This window comes from Hipposideros armiger, unplaced genomic scaffold, assembly GCF_001890085.2.
Source record: "Hipposideros armiger isolate ML-2016 unplaced genomic scaffold, ASM189008v1 scaffold_86, whole genome shotgun sequence".
Lineage (NCBI taxonomy): Eukaryota > Metazoa > Chordata > Mammalia > Chiroptera > Hipposideridae > Hipposideros > Hipposideros armiger.
In genome coordinates, this window is record NW_017731436.1 from 372428 (window position 1) to 390865 (window position 18438).

Genomic DNA, 18438 nt, shown 5'->3' on the forward strand with positions numbered 1-18438 from the left:
AAGAAGGAAAGAAAGAAAAATACGTGGGCAACAGAAACTCCTGAGGGTCTGATCACACTGTTCAGAAAAGCCCTGGAATTCCCCATGGCTAAATTTTCATCATGTTCAAGAGCTACTAACTGTGTTTCTGTGTGTGTGTGTGTGTGTGTGTGTGTGTGTGTATTAATCCATGAATGAGATTGCCAGCATTTTACAAGGCATCTCCTTTTCTTCTAAGCTTTTTAAAAATCATACTACATCACGTGTCCTTTGTCTCACTTCGCTCACTGGCCAAAGGAAATAGTGCAAACACATTTCTGGCCGGCGGAATGTGGGTCTCTGATACCTTTGCAAACCCGTCCCTTGAGATATGGGCAAGTCTCAGAACAGCTAGAAGAGAGACTTCATGTGACGCGGAGATCTTAAACTTGAGTCTGTGCAGTAACTTGTTAGAGAGCTTCTTCTATGGAAAGGAGGGAGAATAGGTGTGGATATGAGGGGAACATATTGTGACTTTACATTCAAGCAACCAGGAGCTCTACTGCGTTTCTTCAGAAGCTCGTAGAACAAACTTATTTCCCCCTCTGTACCAACGAAGACCCTGAGGCAGATGGATGGGTGACTTGCTCAAGGCCTTACAGATAAAAGTAAGGGATGGACCCAGGCTTGGGGCTGGGATTGCTTGACTGCCAACTTCTATCCTCTACACATTTGACACACAGTAGGTGATCACTTGTCTTATTATCCCTTCCTCTCTTTTTTGGAACTCTGGAGTTCCCGCAGAGCTGCGTCCTGATAGTTCTGTCATGGAGGTGCTCGCCCTCCACCTGCCCGGCGGCACATCTGGAACTGCCTCACTGACCCACCTTCAGGCACAGAAACAACCAGAACATGCAAAATACAACCTTCTAGGAAGAGAGCGTTCACCCTGAGTCGCAGTTCCTCAGGCTTTTATTTCATTGGCTTCAGTGTGTGTGTCCTTCCCAGACAAATGGGTTTCTGTCTGAAATCACAAGTGGTAATCCGTCCCCTACCTTCCCACAAGCCTCTATGAGGTAGAAGAGCCAGTCTCTAAGCAATTTGAAGGTTTTAGAAGTTCAAAGGCAAGAGTAAACTCATGGCGGAGCTTTCGAGAGAGAAAGCAAGTCTTAGGGAAGATCCTGGCTTTTCCAGCATGGCTTCACTGCAGCCAAGGGCACTTCACAGCACCGAGAGGCTGGGGAACGGTGGGTAAGGGCTGGTTGGATGAGATGAGACCCCCATTAAAAAGGGGGTCTTGAAAGGGGCTGATTGTAAGCATTAACAATCATTTAATACAGTCATTTTCCCAATCATCACTCAAACCGTTTTTGCCACAGCAGAGCTTTCCCAGTGGGCTACTGAGTAGCTCTCTCCGCTCTTAAAAGGAATTTCAGCTCAGGGAAGTGATTCTTTCTCGTGGGGGACGCTGAGTGGGGCAGGTGTCAGGCTGCAGACAGCTCTGGTGGGTGATGTTTTGCTCCGCCCTCCAGTACTGTCAGTCCGGTTCCGCATATCGGCTGTCTGACATGGCAGAGGCGGACCAGAGCAGCCTTCCTGATTAAACAGTCATCTTGGAAACTGTCCCTGGACCTTGGATATACCATGTTTTACAAAGAACGTTTTATGAAAATCACGTCTCCTTACTGATGGAACTTCTGCACTGCCTCCGTTTCCTGCAGCTCAAGATAGCCTCCCAGCAGGCAGTCTTATTCAATGACCTCCAGGGCTGAGATGTCACCACAGAAGGCAGGCCACTTTTTGGATGATAGAGCTCTGTTCTCACTGGTTTTTTTTTTTTTTTTTTTTTTAGCTGAGCCATCCCGCCACCTGTTGGCAGCTCACGGCTGCTCAGCTCGGGCTGACTCGAACCGCTGTTGCTCAGAGCTCAAACTCTTGAGCGAGCTCTTAACCAACTGAGCCACTCAGCCGGCCCTGATAGAGCTCTGTTCTCAACCTTTCCTCCTAGAGCCCTCACTCATCCTAATACCCCTGTCCACATAATCCCCCCAGCTCTAGGGAAAGATGCAATTGCAAATCAGATTTGCTTGTCTCTGCTGACCAGGAGAAAGCCTTTTTTATTGAAAACTAATTGGCCAATTCTACTTTTAGAGACCAGCCCAAGTACTTCTGACTGGTTCTTAAAGGTTCACAGGGGAATATGTTAGGTGTCAGAGCTGGAAGAGATTGTCAAGGTCAGGAGGCCCAAGGATGAGGAGAGAGATGGGCTCACCTCCCACTTTCCTTTTCTCCCTCCCTGTCTCCTGGCCACTTGCCTTTTCCTCCTTCCTGATCACTGCTCTCTGCATGCCCAGCAGCAGAGCTCCTGGACACCCATCAGAACCTTCTGGGACAAAGTGGCTGCCAAGAGTGGTCTGTTGAGTTCCTTAGAGGTCAAGTGCACCAGGATGGGCATGTAGTTTGAGAACCCGGCTGAGACTTGACGCTAAAATATCTCTGTGCTGACTTGGACAAGACAGCACACGGCTGGAGGCGGATTTACTCGGAAGCTATGAGCTTAAGTTCAGGCCCCTTCCAAGGCCCTGTTCCTGGCATATTGTTTTGTTTTGCATATTGTTTTCTTTTCTTAAAGAGGGCTCCAAATTGCATGACTGCGCCCACTCCTGCACACACCTATTGGCACCTTCTCATGGCCAAACTGACGACTCGTTAGAACTGTAACAAATCTGTGCTCAGCCTCACAGCCAGGACCCTGTTGAAAATGCTCTCTGGTTTACCAGGGGTAAAGCTTAAGGACTTAAAAATGTGAAAGAAAAAATTAGCTTAAAGCATTTAAATAAAAATATCTATCAGTGAGCACAATTATTGGGACCATGAACCTAAGTGTCTAAATCTTGCTTGTATCCCATAACTTTGACCATAGCTTGTCACATTCAATTAATTTCCACTTAGAAGACCAATCCCATTTGGGAATACCCAGGGACCAGGCTTTTTTCTGCAGGATATGGTCCATATAAACCTGCTATTGGCTCATGACAGACACTGGAATGGGAGACTATGGATTTTATTAGATTCCAACTGAAGTAGTGCAATGACTCTACCCAGAGGAATTTATAATTCTCATCATATTAACTTTGCATGTTTTGAACATCTCCTTCTTAGAAGAAACAAAATGATTAGGGGATATTTGATTTTTTTTTTTTTTTAAAGATCAGAGCTTTTCCTCATTTTGCACATTGCCAAAATTCCAGGGAGGATGGGTTGGCAAACCTTCATGGTTGCAATTCCCATTTGAGAACTTCAAGGAGGAAGTGGCCGGTATTTTCACGGTTCCTGTGGAGATGACCTATGAAAAGGTGTTCTTACACCTCTTCCTTTCATCTTTGCTTCTAATTCTTATTTGCCCATTTCTCGTTGATTTTTGCTACTCAGTTTTCTTTTTCCCTGGTCTCACCAATTCTCCTCTCCTCTTTCCCAATCCATGTTTTCCTTTTACTGATTTTCCTCCCATTTCTCCTTCCCTCTTTTCTTCTTCTCATCCTTCCCACCTCTCTTTGCTCTCACCTTGACCTTTTCACACCACCCCTCCCACCTCATCTTCTGGGCTTCTCCTGCGAGGACTCTTATCTTTAACCAGTAGAGGGAGACATCACTGCTCACTTTTCCCCTCACAATTTTGGTGGCAGGGTTTATATTCCAACACCAACACCAAAAAGCCAGTGGGAATATTTGAATTCATCTAACCAGTTATATAATCTGAAGGAAAACTAACCAAGTCCCAGGATATTGGGCAGTGACAATTCGTTATTACTATGAACGGGAAATTGAGAAACCCATGTTTTCATTCCAAAACAACCCTTTAAAAGTTCCTGTTGAATCATATGAAATGACCATTTTCTCAGGTCAAAAATCATCCAAATGCTGAATACTAATAGAATAGACATCTGATTGCTTTTAAGAGTGTCTATGTAAAGGCCCCTCTGTTGGCAGCATGAAACAAATACATGTGAGGGTTGGGACACTGGACACAGCCACAACAGACACTGTGAGGGCTGCCTATTTACTGCCTAAATGAAGTGCTGGCATTCAACTCGCAGAGAAGTTGATGGCCTCAGAATTTTGGATGTCACACACATTATCACTTAATGTTACAATTCAAAAACACCCCAGAGATGATTAACTTTTTGTTTCTGCAGATTTTCAAATAAAATTGCTTATGCTGGAAAACATTTCATTTTACCCTAGCTGACTTCTTGTCTGAAATGACCCCTTGGGTACAGATTAATGGCTGCTGAAGGCAAAGCCTGGAACTTTCTAGATGGTCTTTACACAAATTAAGGATGAATGAAATTATTTATGTAGTTTGCTCCAAGTTGTCAAAATCTTCACGTTGGCCATCATTTCTCTCTGCCTGCCCATGAGGCTGTGTCCTGGGGTCTTGTGAAAGCTTACTTACAACTCCAAAAACACTACAAGCTCCTAACCTCCAGGTTAGGAGGACAATTTTTTTATTCTTTATTTAGCATTATCATTTAAGTTTGCTTAAGTTATTTTTCCTATCATAATTGATTTTTCAGGTTATTCATGGAGAGTTCTTCTGATATACTAGTTTAATAAATCAGGCAACTGCTAGGTTTAGTTTTGTTTTAATATCGGGTTAAGGGGGATTGAGAAATTAGGTTAAGCAAATCTGGCAAATGATTTTCTAAAAAGAAATTCCAACAACTATGCACCATCTTTGTGTTTAGCATGTGATCCCAAAGGATCTTTATAACTAGTGCCAGAATTAAACATAAACTGTGACCCTGATGCTATACAGAACTTGTTATTTGACAATCAAATGTGATACACACACTTAACATTGGACCATAACAGGGTGTCGTGACTGCATTCACATATTGTCAGAGCTTCAATGTTAGGCAATAATAAAAGTCAATAATGAGGAAAATAGGAATGAAAATACAATCCTCAATTGGCACTGAGGTTATCCGCACATAATTCCAGTGTGGCTTTTCAGAATTTCATTGGGGTTCAGATAACAAAGGCTGTACTGGGGTTACATGCACCATTTTCATGCTTCCAATGCCACTTCATCACTTCTCTAACACTTTCTTCCTTGGGAATTTGTAATAGAAGAAAGATCACTTAGGCTCTATATAACCATCCCCATCTCCAAATTATGTGAGATGGTAAGTTATAGTAAATTTTCCTGTTTTTGAGATAATAAATAAGACCTCAGTGGGTACTTTGATGCCAGCTATCTATCAATATTTACTCAATTTTTCTGCACTGCCATATCTGTGTGTTTACCTGAGCGCTAAAGCCATTAGCTATGATTTCTAAAATAGTGCATGTTTCCCTAGAAACACTTCTCCTATCATTCAGGAAGTACCTGTCTGATCTAGACTTTGGTCTTAAAATAAAATCATAGGCGAAGATTTGACTGAAGACATCTAGAAACTCTTTCCTTCCAGCTGTTCCTTTCAAATGAATATGCCGAGTCTGGTGATAAATCTAATCTCTCTCTCTCTCTCTCTCTCTCTCTCTCTATCTATCTCGACCATCATTTACTGAAACCAATTACCATAGGAACTATTCTAGACAATGGGGATGTAGTGCTGAATAAACATTAAAGCATTCAATCATCATCATCATCATCGTCATTTGAAATGCTTTTAATAGAGGGCAAAATCTTTCATTCACAATTGAAATTCATATGTCCTTGAAATTTGGCTTAAATTCCCCTTTAAGGTACAAATGATTGATAACATAGTCTCCTGAGAGTAGATTTTGATAGGGGAGAGGGGGTAAGGATAATGGGTTGTGAGGATTAAAAGCGTGTGGGAGAAATATTATCTCACACACAGTCAGGATATGTAGCTAGAGTATAGGGTAGGGTGAAGAGCGTGGGTTATGGCATCACACTATGAAGTTTGAGTTAGACAAACTTACTGAAGCTTTTTGTGCCTCAGTTTTATTCATCTGCAAAATGGGGATAATATCCGTAACAGCCTCATAGGGCTGTTGTGAGGGTCGGTGTGAGTTATCTAGGTAAACGCTTTGGAACAGCGTGTGGTATGTTACATGCTGGTTTGGTATGAGATACGGTAAACACATGCCAATGTGAGCATGAAGGAACTGGAAAGGGATTGGGGCAGAGACACATCCAGCTTCATGCTCTGCTTAGTGCCAGCTCTGCCTTCATGTGACAGTCTCCTCTCTCTGTCCACCTGTTAACATGGTACTTGTATCACAGAAGCCCATAGAGAACAACTGACATAGTAAAAAGGCCCATTCTCCAGGTGCATGAATGGACTAGAGATGCACGGTAGAATGGAACGTTACCTGGCACACTGAAACTGGCCTGTTGACAAGACTAAAATGGCTGGAGGCCCTGGAGGACAGAGGAGTCTGCCTGACAGGGTCTTCATGGCAAGGGGCCCTCCAGGTCAATGTTCAGCTCTCCCACCAATGCTGTCCTCCTCTGTCCACATCACTGGGGCGGGGGGGGGGAGAGGTGCTAACTCCCCCAGCCTGAACATCTCTGGGGAGGGGGCTTCTGTCCACCACAAGCTCTGGGTGTTGGGCGTTTTCCTCTTGGATGGAGCGAGGTCTGCCTCCCCACTGCCCGCCTTCCACTCCTGGTTCTGGACTGTGTGACCACACAGATCACATCTCATCTTTTCCCCCACGAGAGCTTTCAGAGCTGGCCTCTCCCAGTAATGTTCTATTGGATTTGGGGCACTCCCAGGAGTGGGGAAGAGCCTTGGAACAGAACAGGTTTCTTCTAGCTAAGTTGAACACTGGGCTTCTCGTAACGAAGGCAGCATGATGAGATAGAAAGTACATGGGGCTCCAAGTCAGTTAACTTTTGAATTTATCTATCTGTTGACGAGCAACTCACTTACTTTATAATTGGTAATGATCTATGTAATTATATGTGTGCTTGGGGATTCTTACAAAGTAAGAACAGTCCAACCTACAAAACATTTCTAAAATGTAATAAAAATTTCATGAAATCTAAATTTAATAATTAATGACGTTGACATATTCATGTGTCTTGTAGACATTAAACATTTATTAATTTTGATTTTGTAGTTCTCTTTTCATGGTTTAGTACTTTTTTTTAGGTCTTAAATTTTTCAGTCTTCAGAAAAGCTCATAGGCACTTTGCCTACAGTGTCTAATGGGTAAAGTTCATGAACTCTGGTATCTTGGCTTATGAATCGATTTGATGCTACCCAGGCCATCACTTTATGAAGCTATGTTGCCATGTTACGGCACTAAAGAGATTGCCTTGCCTCTAGTTCCTAGTTCAACATTCAGGGCGGAACCTTTTGCACATGTGAGAAAATTGGAGGAAGGAAGGAAGAAGAAAGGAAGACAGGAACAGGTGAATATTTGTCCACAACCTCACATAAACAAGCCCCAGTGAGGGGGACTTTCACATTCATTCAACTGAATGTTTAACAAGCACCTACTATGTGCCAGGACTCTATGTTTTAAAGTGGTGATGGGAGGATGAAACAGACAGGATCTCAGTCAATTCTGACCATAATCCAGGGAGGTGGACATCATTAGGAATATAACGCTCCTGGGATGAAGTGACTTGCCCAAGATCACCCAGGCCCAGGTGTCAGAGCTGGGAATTCAAGCCTAGGTGTTCTGACCCCACATCCTGCTCTCTCTACCTTTCCCCACTGTGTTCAGGACTTAGATATGTTCATTTGCAAAGCTTTTCTTCCATTCTCTCTCAGAATTGTCCTATTTTGTTATCCTCACTAGTATCCAATTAGACCAAGAAACTTGATTTGACTTAGTGGGGACAGAGTTGGCAGGGGTGGGTAGAAAGAAAGTAGGGGAAGATAAAAAACGCTGATTTCAGAAAATAATCTTCCCGTATATATGAAATGAAATCAAATTAATACCTCAGATGACTCACATGAATAAGTCTTATAGTTTTTTTTAAATGCCAGATTAATACGTCTAGGATAATGAAATTGATTCACATCTCCACTATACCAAAGTGAATTCCTGCAAACCATGTCATTCCTTCATAAGCACGGGAAAGCAAACCTTTGCCGAGGTTTCCCTCCAGCTCCCTGCAGGGCACCTCCCCACCACCCCCAGGAATTCACAGGCACCCAAATGCCACAGTTCTAAATCAGCTTCCCCCCTTTTTATGGTCAAGATGGCAGAGTAGATAAACGCTGTGCTTACTTCCTCTCACAACCACATCAAAATTACAACTAAACTACGAAACAACCATCACTGAGATTTGCCTAAAGTCTTGCTGAACCAAAGCCCTACAGCTAAGGACATACAGAAGAAGCCACCTCGAGACTGGCAGAGACATGGAACTGGCTGGCTCAACACCCGCTTGTGACCATTACAAATTGGGAGGGATATCTCAGCTGCAGAGGTCCCCTCCAGAGGAGCAAAGGGTCCCAGCCTTGTACCAGGCTCCACAGTCCAGGGTTCCAGTGCCAGGGAGAGAAGTCCCCATAATTTCTGGTTATGAAAACCAGTGGAGATTGGGGCTCAGTGACATGGAGGGCGGCTGCACTCTTAGGCATCCCTCTTAAAGGGCCCGTGCACAGACTAACTTGCTGATGAATTCATGTACTCTGGGCTCCAGCACTGGGGCAGCAGCTGGAAAGGCGACAGGGACATATGGCGAGGAATTGAGTTATCTGGCCTCAGGGTGAGGGCTGAAGGGGCAGCTTTCTCTGGGACAGAGAAGCTGGTGGAAGCCATTGTTTTTTTTTGTTGAGCCCCCCACTTCCCAGCATTCGGTGATGGCCGCCATATCTGAATCTCCATCAACCTGGCCAACACTGTTTGTGCTCCCTGACCTGGTGATTCTGACACCCTGTCCCACCAAATTTTGGGCACATCAAGCCACTTCCAGTAACTTTCTGCACAAATGGCCCGCCTTGGCTCAAGCTGCAGACTTTCCTAAAGTCTCTCAAAGAGTCACAAAACTCAAACAAGCAGCATCTGGCATTGGCATGTCCCGTACCTCTGGCTGAGCAGCCCTAAGCCCAGCACTAGCAGCAGCTGGCCTTGGTGTGCAGCTTGGCCTCTTGAGGCACCGCCAAGCACAGCATGGGCAGCAGCTATCTGCAGATTGCTGTCTGGCTCATGCCAGGTGGCTCTGGGCAGGGCACAGGCTGCAGCTGAATTTGGTCTGCAGTGGGTCCCCTCCCAGGTGGCCCTGGGGCTGGCACGCCCAGTGGCCAGCTTCAAACAAGGCAGGAGCATCACCCGGCCGCCTCCAAGGACGACACACCCAAAGGGCAGACTGGGCAGGCACCAGAGCCCTGCTAAAGCAAATCCTGCTCCACACGGTCAGCCCCTGCACAACAGCTCCTTCACTGTAGTCACAGCCAGTCCTCACAACCAATCAGCCTGAGGGACAGTCCCTCCCACTGATGTGCAAACAGCAACCAAAGCTCACCTACAACAGGAGGATACACACAACCCACACAAGGGACACACCTGGGGCACCCAGCTCTGGTGACCAGGGAAACTGCACCACTGGGCCCCACAGGACACCTACAACATAAGACCACTCTACTAAGACTGGGAGACATAGCAGCCCTACCTGATACATAGAAACAAACACAGGGAGGCAGCCAAAATGGGGAGACAAAGAAACATGTCCCAAATAAAAGAACAAAGCTCCAGGAAAAAAAAAAACCACACCAAAAAACTAAACAAAATAGAGATGAGCAATTTACCAGATGCAGCGTTCCAAACACTGGTTATAAGGATGCTCAGTGATCTCAGGGAGAATGTCAACAGAGATAGGAAACAAAAAAAATGGAGATAGAAAACATAAAAAAGAACCAGTCAGAAATAAAAAATACAGTAACTGAACTAAAGAATACAGTAGAGGGAATCAATACATTAGATGAAGCAGAGGATCAAATCAGTGATTTAGAAGCTAATGTAGCAAAAACACCCATCAGAACAGCAAAAAGGAAAAAAAATCCAAAAAAATGAGAAGAATTTCAGGGGCCTCTGGGACAACATCAAGCATACCACCATTTTCATCATAGAGGTACCAGAGGAAGAGAGAGAGCAAGGAATTGAAAACTTATTTGAAGAAATAATGACGGAAAACTTCCCTAAACTGGTGAAGGAAATGGATACTCAAGCTCAGGAACACAGAGTCCCAAAAAGATGAATCCAAACAGGTTCACACCAAGACATATCATAATCAAAATGCCAAAGGTTAAAGACAAAAAAAGAACCTTAAAAGCAGCAAGAGAAAAGCAGTTAGTTACCTACAAAAGGAGCTCCCATAAGACTGTCAGTTGATTTCTCAACAGAAACTTGCAGACCAGACGGGATTGGCAGGAAGTAAGTATTCAATGTGATGAAAAGCAAGGGCCTATAGCCAAGATTACTCTACCCAGCAAAGCTATCATTTAGAATCAAAGGACAGATAAAAGCTTCCTAGTCAAGAAAAAGCTAAAGGAGTTCATCACCACCAAACCAGTATTACAGGAATCTTAGAGAAACTTCTTGAAGATCAAAAAAAATGCAAAATATGAATAATAAAATGGCAATAACTACATATCTACCAACAATTACTTTCAATGTAAATGGATTAAATACCCCAATCAAAAGAAATAGGGTGGCTGAATAGATAATAAAACAAGATCCTTACATGTGCTGCCTACAAGAGACTCAGTTCAGATTGAAAGACACACACAAACAGAAAGTAAAGGGATGGAAAAAGATATTTCATGGGGGAAAAAAAAAAAGCTGGAGTAGCAGTACTTATACCAGAAAAAAACAGACTTTAAAACAAGGCTATAACAAGAGACAAAGAAGGACTCACTAATCCCACTTCTGGGTATTTATCCAAACAAACTCAAAACACCACTTTGAGGGGATGGGTACACATCCATATGTTCACTGCAGTATTGTTTACAATGCCCAAGGTGTGGAGGCAGCATTGGTGTCCATCAATGGGTGAATGGATAAAGAAGAGGTGGTACATATATACAATGGAACATTACACAACCATCTTGCCATCTGAGAAAACAGGAATGGACCTAGAGAGTATTATGTTGAGTGGAGTAAATCAGACAGTGAAAGCCAAATGTTATATGATTTCACTTATAAGTGGAATCTAAAGAACAAAATAAATAAACAAATGAAACAGAAAATAACTCATAGATACAGAGAACATTTTGATGGTTGCCAGATGGGAGGGGGATTGGGGGCGAGTGAAAAAGAGGAAGAGATTGTGAAGTACAAATTGGTTGTTACAAAGAAGTCATGGGGATGTAGGGTATAGCATAAGGAATATAGTCAATAATTGTAATATCTATGTATGGTGTCAGATGGGTACTAGATTTATTGGGGTAACAGATGGGAGAAGGTTTGGGGGACAAGGTTAAAAAGGTGAAGGGATAAAGAAGTACAAATTGGTAGTTACAAAAAGTCATGGGGGTGTAAAGTAAAGCACAGGGAATATAATTAATAACATGGTAATAACTATGTATAGTGCCAGGTGGGTACTAGACTAGTCAGGGGGATCACTTCTTAAATTACATAAATGTCTAACCACTATGCTGTACACCTGAAATTAATATAAAATAATATTGAATGTCAACTATAACTGAAAAATTAAGGAATGGAGTAAAAGATAGATGGAAATAAGTGGTTCAAATTTCCAGGTATAAAACAAATAATATGAGATGCAATGTACAGCACAGGTAATATAGTTATTAATACTGTGATAGCATACTGCAGTGTCAGATGGTTGCTGGACTTATCATGTTGATCACTTCATTAGCTATACTAATGCTGAATAACTATTGCACATACCTGAAACTAATAATAATATTGTATGTTGGCTATATTTCAATAAAAATTTTAAAAAGTTATTAAAAATAATAAAATAATAAAAGTAAATACATCAGCTTCGCCCTGACCTGCACCTCCTCTAGTATTTCCAGGGTTGTCTTGCCGCCATGGCGAAAGGTGGGTGGGTGTCCCTGCCCCCCCACCCCCCACCCCGGCCAAGGCCTCCACATGGACTCCAAGTCCTGGGCTATTGCTTCCTCTGTCTGACTCCCCTCTGCTTCCTGGCTAGCCCTGTTGTCACCAGGCCTACTGTGAGCGCCTTCCTCTGTTCTTCCTGCTCCCTTCTGGCCTCGCTCTGTGCCCACACAGCCTCCCAGGCCTCCTCCATTACCGCCAGCCTCATTCACCCGATGAAAATCTGATGGTCTTGCCCGTTGAACTGAGGCTCTGCAGTGGCTCCCTGCCACTCACAGAACAGAATCCGTGCTGGCTATAAGGCTCCCAAGGCCCCCATGCACTTCCTCTCCTGCCTGAGTTCCCTCCGATGCCTGATTTGCAATCAACAACCTAGTAACACAGTCTTTCCCAGTGCCACACACGCAGGCAGTCTCACCCCGCCAACGCCTGTGCTTCTGCGTTTGCTCTGCCTGAAGCATCCCTCCCACCTCCGGGTGGTCAATTCATTGCAACCGATCTTTTAATATTTAGCTCAGGTGTCCTCTCCTCCAGGAAGCTTTGCCTGAAGCCTAAGCACGCCTTCTAGGAGCGCCCAGGACCTCCCGCCTTGCGCACGCTAGCACATTCTGTCGAAATTCCCCATGTACCCATTTCTCTGAATAGACCATGTGTTAGTTGAGCCCAATTGACCTCAGGTTTTTCAAGGTAAAAGAAACGTCCTTTGCATCAAAGCAAAATATGACTCAAAAACGATTCCCATTAAGTCAAAATTATGGAGTGTGCAAGAGAATTGGAAGGCTGTGGTGATGGTTTTCAAAGCTGGCTGCTGATTAAAATCATTTCCAGGACCAATGCTTGGGCCCCACCTGGGGATCCTGACTTAACTGGGCTCAGGGTATCAGTGTTGGGCTTTTATGTGTCTCCCAGGCTGAGGCCCACTACATCATGGTAAACTGGGCTCTCAGATAAAAGGGCAAAATCTGAAGAGGTTCAGCTGACACCAACTTGAGAGCTTTTAAAACTGAAATATGGCACGTAGTGAAAAGCACCCAGGCCTTGAATCACTAGCTGTGACTTCGAGCAAGACACTCATTATTTTAAAACATCAATGTCATACTTTGCAAAATGGGGCTATCTTGCAGGTTATTATGAGGATTAACAGAGATGATCCTTATGATAATAATGTCTGCCAACTGCAGAGAGTGATAAACCTCAGCAGGGGCCCACGTGACCGCAGTATAATTCTATATTAAATAAATTTGGTTCCATTTTTAGACTGGCCTGAAAAATCACCTTGTGATTCTGACAAATTCAACATTAAGGGAATTGTGCATTTGTTTTGACATCTGTCTGACTGGGGATTGAAACACAAGAACTCTTTTATTGACTGTGAACTCAACTATATTAAAAAAATGAAATAAATAAATAAAAAGGAAGATGGTGGATGACTCGGAAAATTGCGGACCAGCTGCTCATTGTGATGATACAGACAGGAGGCGCCCTGGTGCCCATCACTGCATCAGAGTTAAGAAAACCTGAGGGCTTGGGACTCCGTCTGAACAGCCACTGCTGCTCATTTAGTGATGGTTTTGGTTGGGGTATCTGTGATGGGCAGACTACAGAAAGCAATATTACAAAGAATTAGTTTCATTGTCAGTCTTGAAATATTTTAGCCCATTTTTCCATATTTTGACAATTCCTGGAAACTGCTTGGTATATATACTTCGCTTGGTACTAATGTTACTCAAAGTGGGAGAAAGCAAAGGTAACATGCCAGACCTGCAACCCATGCTGGAAGTCACTTAGTTAGAGGTGCCCAGCTCTCTCGGCTGGGAGCGCTACCTGCATTTCCGAGAATGGTAGAAAAACACAAACAGCAATTTCCCCCTTCAGGGCTAACTCCATGTGTCTCTTCACTCTCACCAAGGCTCTTTAGATACTTGTTCCCTTTCCTGTCACTTTTATAAATTATTCTCATTTTCTATTTGCTTTTATGCTTTCCATCCTTAAGTTTTCCTCCTTTTATCTATTTCCATAATAAAACAATACTGAGTAAAACAGAAGATAAAAATGGCAACAAATTAGATAACTTAGTGAAATGGATAAATTCCTAGAAAGACACACAATACTGAAACTGACTCAAGAAGAAATAGACCTGGAATAGACCTGTAAGAAGTGGTGAGTGAATTAGTCATCAAAAAACTACCCACAAAGAAGTGCTCAGGACCAGGTGGCTTCACTGGTGAATTCAACCAAATCTTTAAAGAAGAATTAACCCCAATTCTTCACAAACTCTTCCAAAAAAACAGATGAAGAGGAAACACTTTTTAACTCATTCTATGAGGCTGGTTTTCCCCTGACATCAACACCAGACAAAGACATCACAAGAAAAGAAAACTACAAACCAGTATCTTTTATGAATATAGATGTAAAAATGCTCAAAATACTAGTAAATTGAATACAACAATATATAAAAAGGATTATACACCACGATCAAGCAGGGTTTATCCTAGAAATGCAAGAAATGTGAGACAAATAAGAAGGGAAAATTTGGGCGTGAAGACCAGGCCGCAGCATATCTCCCCATCCTGCACCAAGGGCTGGGTTCCTGGGTCGCGGGTCTATTGTCAGGGCAGCTGGGAGGTTTCGGAAGAGCCAGGGGTCACAGTGTTAACCTTCTATGTGCGGATGGGGACCAAGAAGTTGTTCTCTGCTTGTCTGACCTGTCAAGTTGAAAAGATCAGAGACTCACCAACAGCTTAGAGCTGGATGGGGATGGGGCTGCAGAGACAAGTTAGTCTCAGCTTCTATTTTGCAGATGAGGTAAACTGAGGACCACATAGGCAGAGTGACTTGTTAATACTCAGGGAGATAACTGATGGGAGCCAGGAAGCTCCCACTCCCTGCTTCCCATCCAGGGCTCTTTCTCTCACCCGTCATGTCCATTGTTGTCCAGTTGCTCAGAGTGCATACAGTTGACCTGTCTGGTCTTGCCACCCATGAATATCAGGGAGATAATAATAAAAATAATAATAGCTAATACTTACATAATACTTATCTTGTGCTAGGCAAGGTTTTAAGAGCTTTACATGCCTTAATTCATTTAATTCTCATAGAAACCTTACGAAGTAAGAACACTAATATTCCCATTTTATGGATAAAACACTGAGGCACAGAGGTTTAGCAACTTGTCAAGGTCACTCATCTACTAAGTGATGGCAGTCTGGCTCTTCCCACAATTAATGCCCATCCCCTCTTTGAGAGGGAGATATGGAAGACCTCTTTCAAGCCTGGTGACCAACATCAATGTGCTCCCATGTGGAACGGTGTCTCTGCACACGTTTTATCACTGGCTGCAACATCCTGGTCCTGGGGACTTGTCTCCAAGACTGCGCTGTTTTCTGATTCCTGAACTGACTCCCTGGGATTTTAAGATTTTGTCTCTGATAGGGCGAAGGGGGACTCACTGACGAAAGACTTCCTTGCCTTGGGTTCCATGGGTTTCAGGGGGAGATCCTGATCCTGAAATTGTATACAAAATGTCATGTGTCTGGGCTTATGGGGACACAGGTGTTATTAGGGTTGTGACCGCTGAAGTGTTACCCCACTGTAAGGCTCCTGTGCCTTGCTCGTTTCTTTACAGCCCACAGTGTTTTCTGTGCCTTTTCCTAGAAAGAGCTGAGTGAGCACGCACAAAGGAAGAAACGAAGCTTCCCGCTTTGTGTGTGTTGATGGCAAGGCAGTGCTGTGTCTTCCACCTCCACTCACACAAGCATGGCAGAGAAGGCAGAAAGTCTGCGTGAACTGTCAGCCTCGGCAGGTTTCCCAGAATCCCAAGTCCTCGCTCAATCCCCCGTGATGACTCAGGACATCATGGCTCCCTTGGTGGGGACTGAAAGAAGTTCCACTGTAGGGTCAGAGCTCTTCCTCAGTCCCCTGATCTGACTGGCACTTAGGGGCATGTGGATATCACATGGAGTTCTTTCGTTCCCTGCCCATACTTGTGTCTCATCACCAGATGCAGGGGACAATAAGAGGGGAAGATTTTTGAGTTTCCTCCTGCTTCCTGACATAGAACTCAAGCCAGAGGTGAACACATGCCTTAAAAAGAATCCATACATTTAATTGAACTATAAGGGGTTAGCAATGGTGACTGTTTCACTGTACAAGCTTCTTAACTTACGAAGTGTCCTCTTTAACAATCCTTATGGCATCATAGATCAGTGCCTTTCAGGTCACTGGTTACTTGGGAGGTGGCTCTCCCACAGGAATAGGCAACTGCACCCTAAACATTTCTGCCACACCAGTGCCCATGGGGGGTATGCCCTTAACTGGAGTCCTGGTGCATTTCTAGATTGGACTCCAGTGGGCACAACAGCAGCTTGGTGACTCTGATTTACTGTGTGAAGTGAAATGCCCTCCCCATTTCCTTTGGTAAACCTGCTGTCCCTGGCTAGCACAGAGGCACATAGTAGGTGCTCAATAAGTGTTTGTTGAATTAATGAATTGTGTCCCATCCCATCTTGACCTAAAGTGGTTTAATGGTATCAATACTTTCAAGGCAGCCTTTGTTTAGTTTCTAAATCTAGAGAAAGTGTAGAGCATGGTGAGAACAATACTATGGGCATCATGAGATAAAACTAATGTAAGTCGATTGGTTTTCATAAGGATTACTGTCATCAGTGATCTCATCTAGTGAAGGTTTGTAATAGTGGGTTGTTGGAAAAGTCATGACATTTTTTCTATGTTTTTCATTGTAAAAATGCTTCATGACTTTTCCAACAACCCAATACTTCCTTCATGTGTCTGTTTATGTCCTGTTCCTGGACTGCTGACCTTGAGGGCAGAGGAAATGTACCCTAATGCCTAGTTGAGTCCTCAACACAAGTAGGGACTTGGGATGAGTTGCCGAATGAACAAGAGGCTATGTACACAGGTGTGCAAACACATGCACACATGAGAATAGTGCTCAGCAGATGCCGAGGTCATACTTCTGGTTAGTTCTGTCTTTACAGGACACTTGTCATGCACTTGCAGGGAGTTGAGACTTCTGAGTGTGGATATACTTGTCTTTAATGCCTGTACACTTGAAGGATGTAGTGTACAAAGTGAGCGTGGGTGTTAGAGTCATCAGATTGGGTCTAGATGCACAAATTAATGGCTCTGTACCCTTGGATAGATACCTCTCCTAGCTTTAAAAAAATAAAAGAAGTGAGAGAGATTCTTTTAAGGAGATCCAAGATAGCAGAGTAGATAAACACTGTGCCTGCTTCCTTCCATGAACACGTTAAAATTACACCTAAATTGTAGAACAATCAATCTGGAGAACCATCTGAAGTCTAGCCAAACAGAAGTCCTATAACTAAAAATATAAAGAAGAAGCCACATTGAGACTGGTAGGAGGGGTGAAGATGTAAAACGGGCATGCCCCAAACCTCTGTGTGGCAGTTGATAACCGGGAGGGATATTTCAGCTGTGGAGGCTCCCCTTGGAGGTGAGAGGCCCTAGCCCCACACTGGCCTCCCCAGCCCAGAGTACTGGTGCTGGGAAGAGGAGTCCCTACAACATACGGCTGTGAAAAACAGTGGGGATTCCAACCATCTGGGTGGGATGGAAAGCTGCAGGAAACCCAGACAGCCTCATAAATGGCCCAAGCATAGACTCTCTCTTGCAGGCACTCACCTTCAGCTCTGGTGGAGGGGTAGTAACTTGAGGAGCATCAGAGCGAGGGCTGGAGGACAGTTGCCATTTCCCTGTGAGGAGGTTCTCCACCTGTACTGCCAGCAGGCGGGCGCCATCTTTCCTGTGTTGAGCCCGCCTCCACTCGGCCACATCTTAATCTGATTGGCCTGATGAGTTCCACAGCTCCTTGCTGCTGACTCATGGAGACCCTGCCCCACCCAACTCGCACAACACCAGAGGCACTTTCTCCATGAGCCCCACCTGTATTACATTCTTTCTTGAGAAACTATCAGCGTGTCCTTAGAACCCAGATGGGCGGCAGCTGGCCTCGGTGTGCTCTGAGACTTCTGCTGAGTAGCTCCAGGCTCAGCATTGGCACCAAACCAGAGTCTACATTAACCTGTTGACCACAACTCTTCCTACTCTAATGACTCCCTGAAACTCTACCTCATCCAACTCATGTATGCACGAGCCTTTATCAGTGGCTGAAACTTAAGGTAATCAGCAGGTGGCAGCAGCCTCAGGGTGTCCTGGCTTTTTGTGGAGCTACCCCAGGTCTAGACTAATGGCCGCCATCCTCAGTTTCAGTGGGGTCTCTCCCACACATTTCCAGGTTTAGCACAGGCGGCGAACAACCATGAATAGCATTGTAGCTCCTAACAGGTAGTCCCTGGCTAGTCACAGGCAGGTCCAACATACTTGGAGGTTAGCTGAGACCTCAACAGAGCACTACCCAATTAGCCCCACAAGTAACACATCCAAAAGGCAGTCTCAACAGGCACCAGAGCCCACTGG

At 44.2% G+C, this 18438-nt stretch overlaps 1 protein-coding gene across 3 annotated transcripts in view; it reads right to left on the reverse strand.

The window, feature by feature from the left end:
* Positions 1–18438, reverse strand: part of ZDHHC14 (zDHHC palmitoyltransferase 14) — a 277548-nt gene that overhangs the window by 2344 nt on the left and 256766 nt on the right. The window contains exon 9 of one of the 3 annotated variants that reach the window (XM_019644168.1): positions 326–442. The exons of the other annotated variants lie outside the window; for them this stretch is intronic. Coding sequence (XP_019499713.1) covers positions 326–442 — 117 coding nt within the window. The remainder of the gene's footprint in view (positions 1–325; positions 443–18438) is intronic. 3 annotated transcript variants of the gene reach the window in all.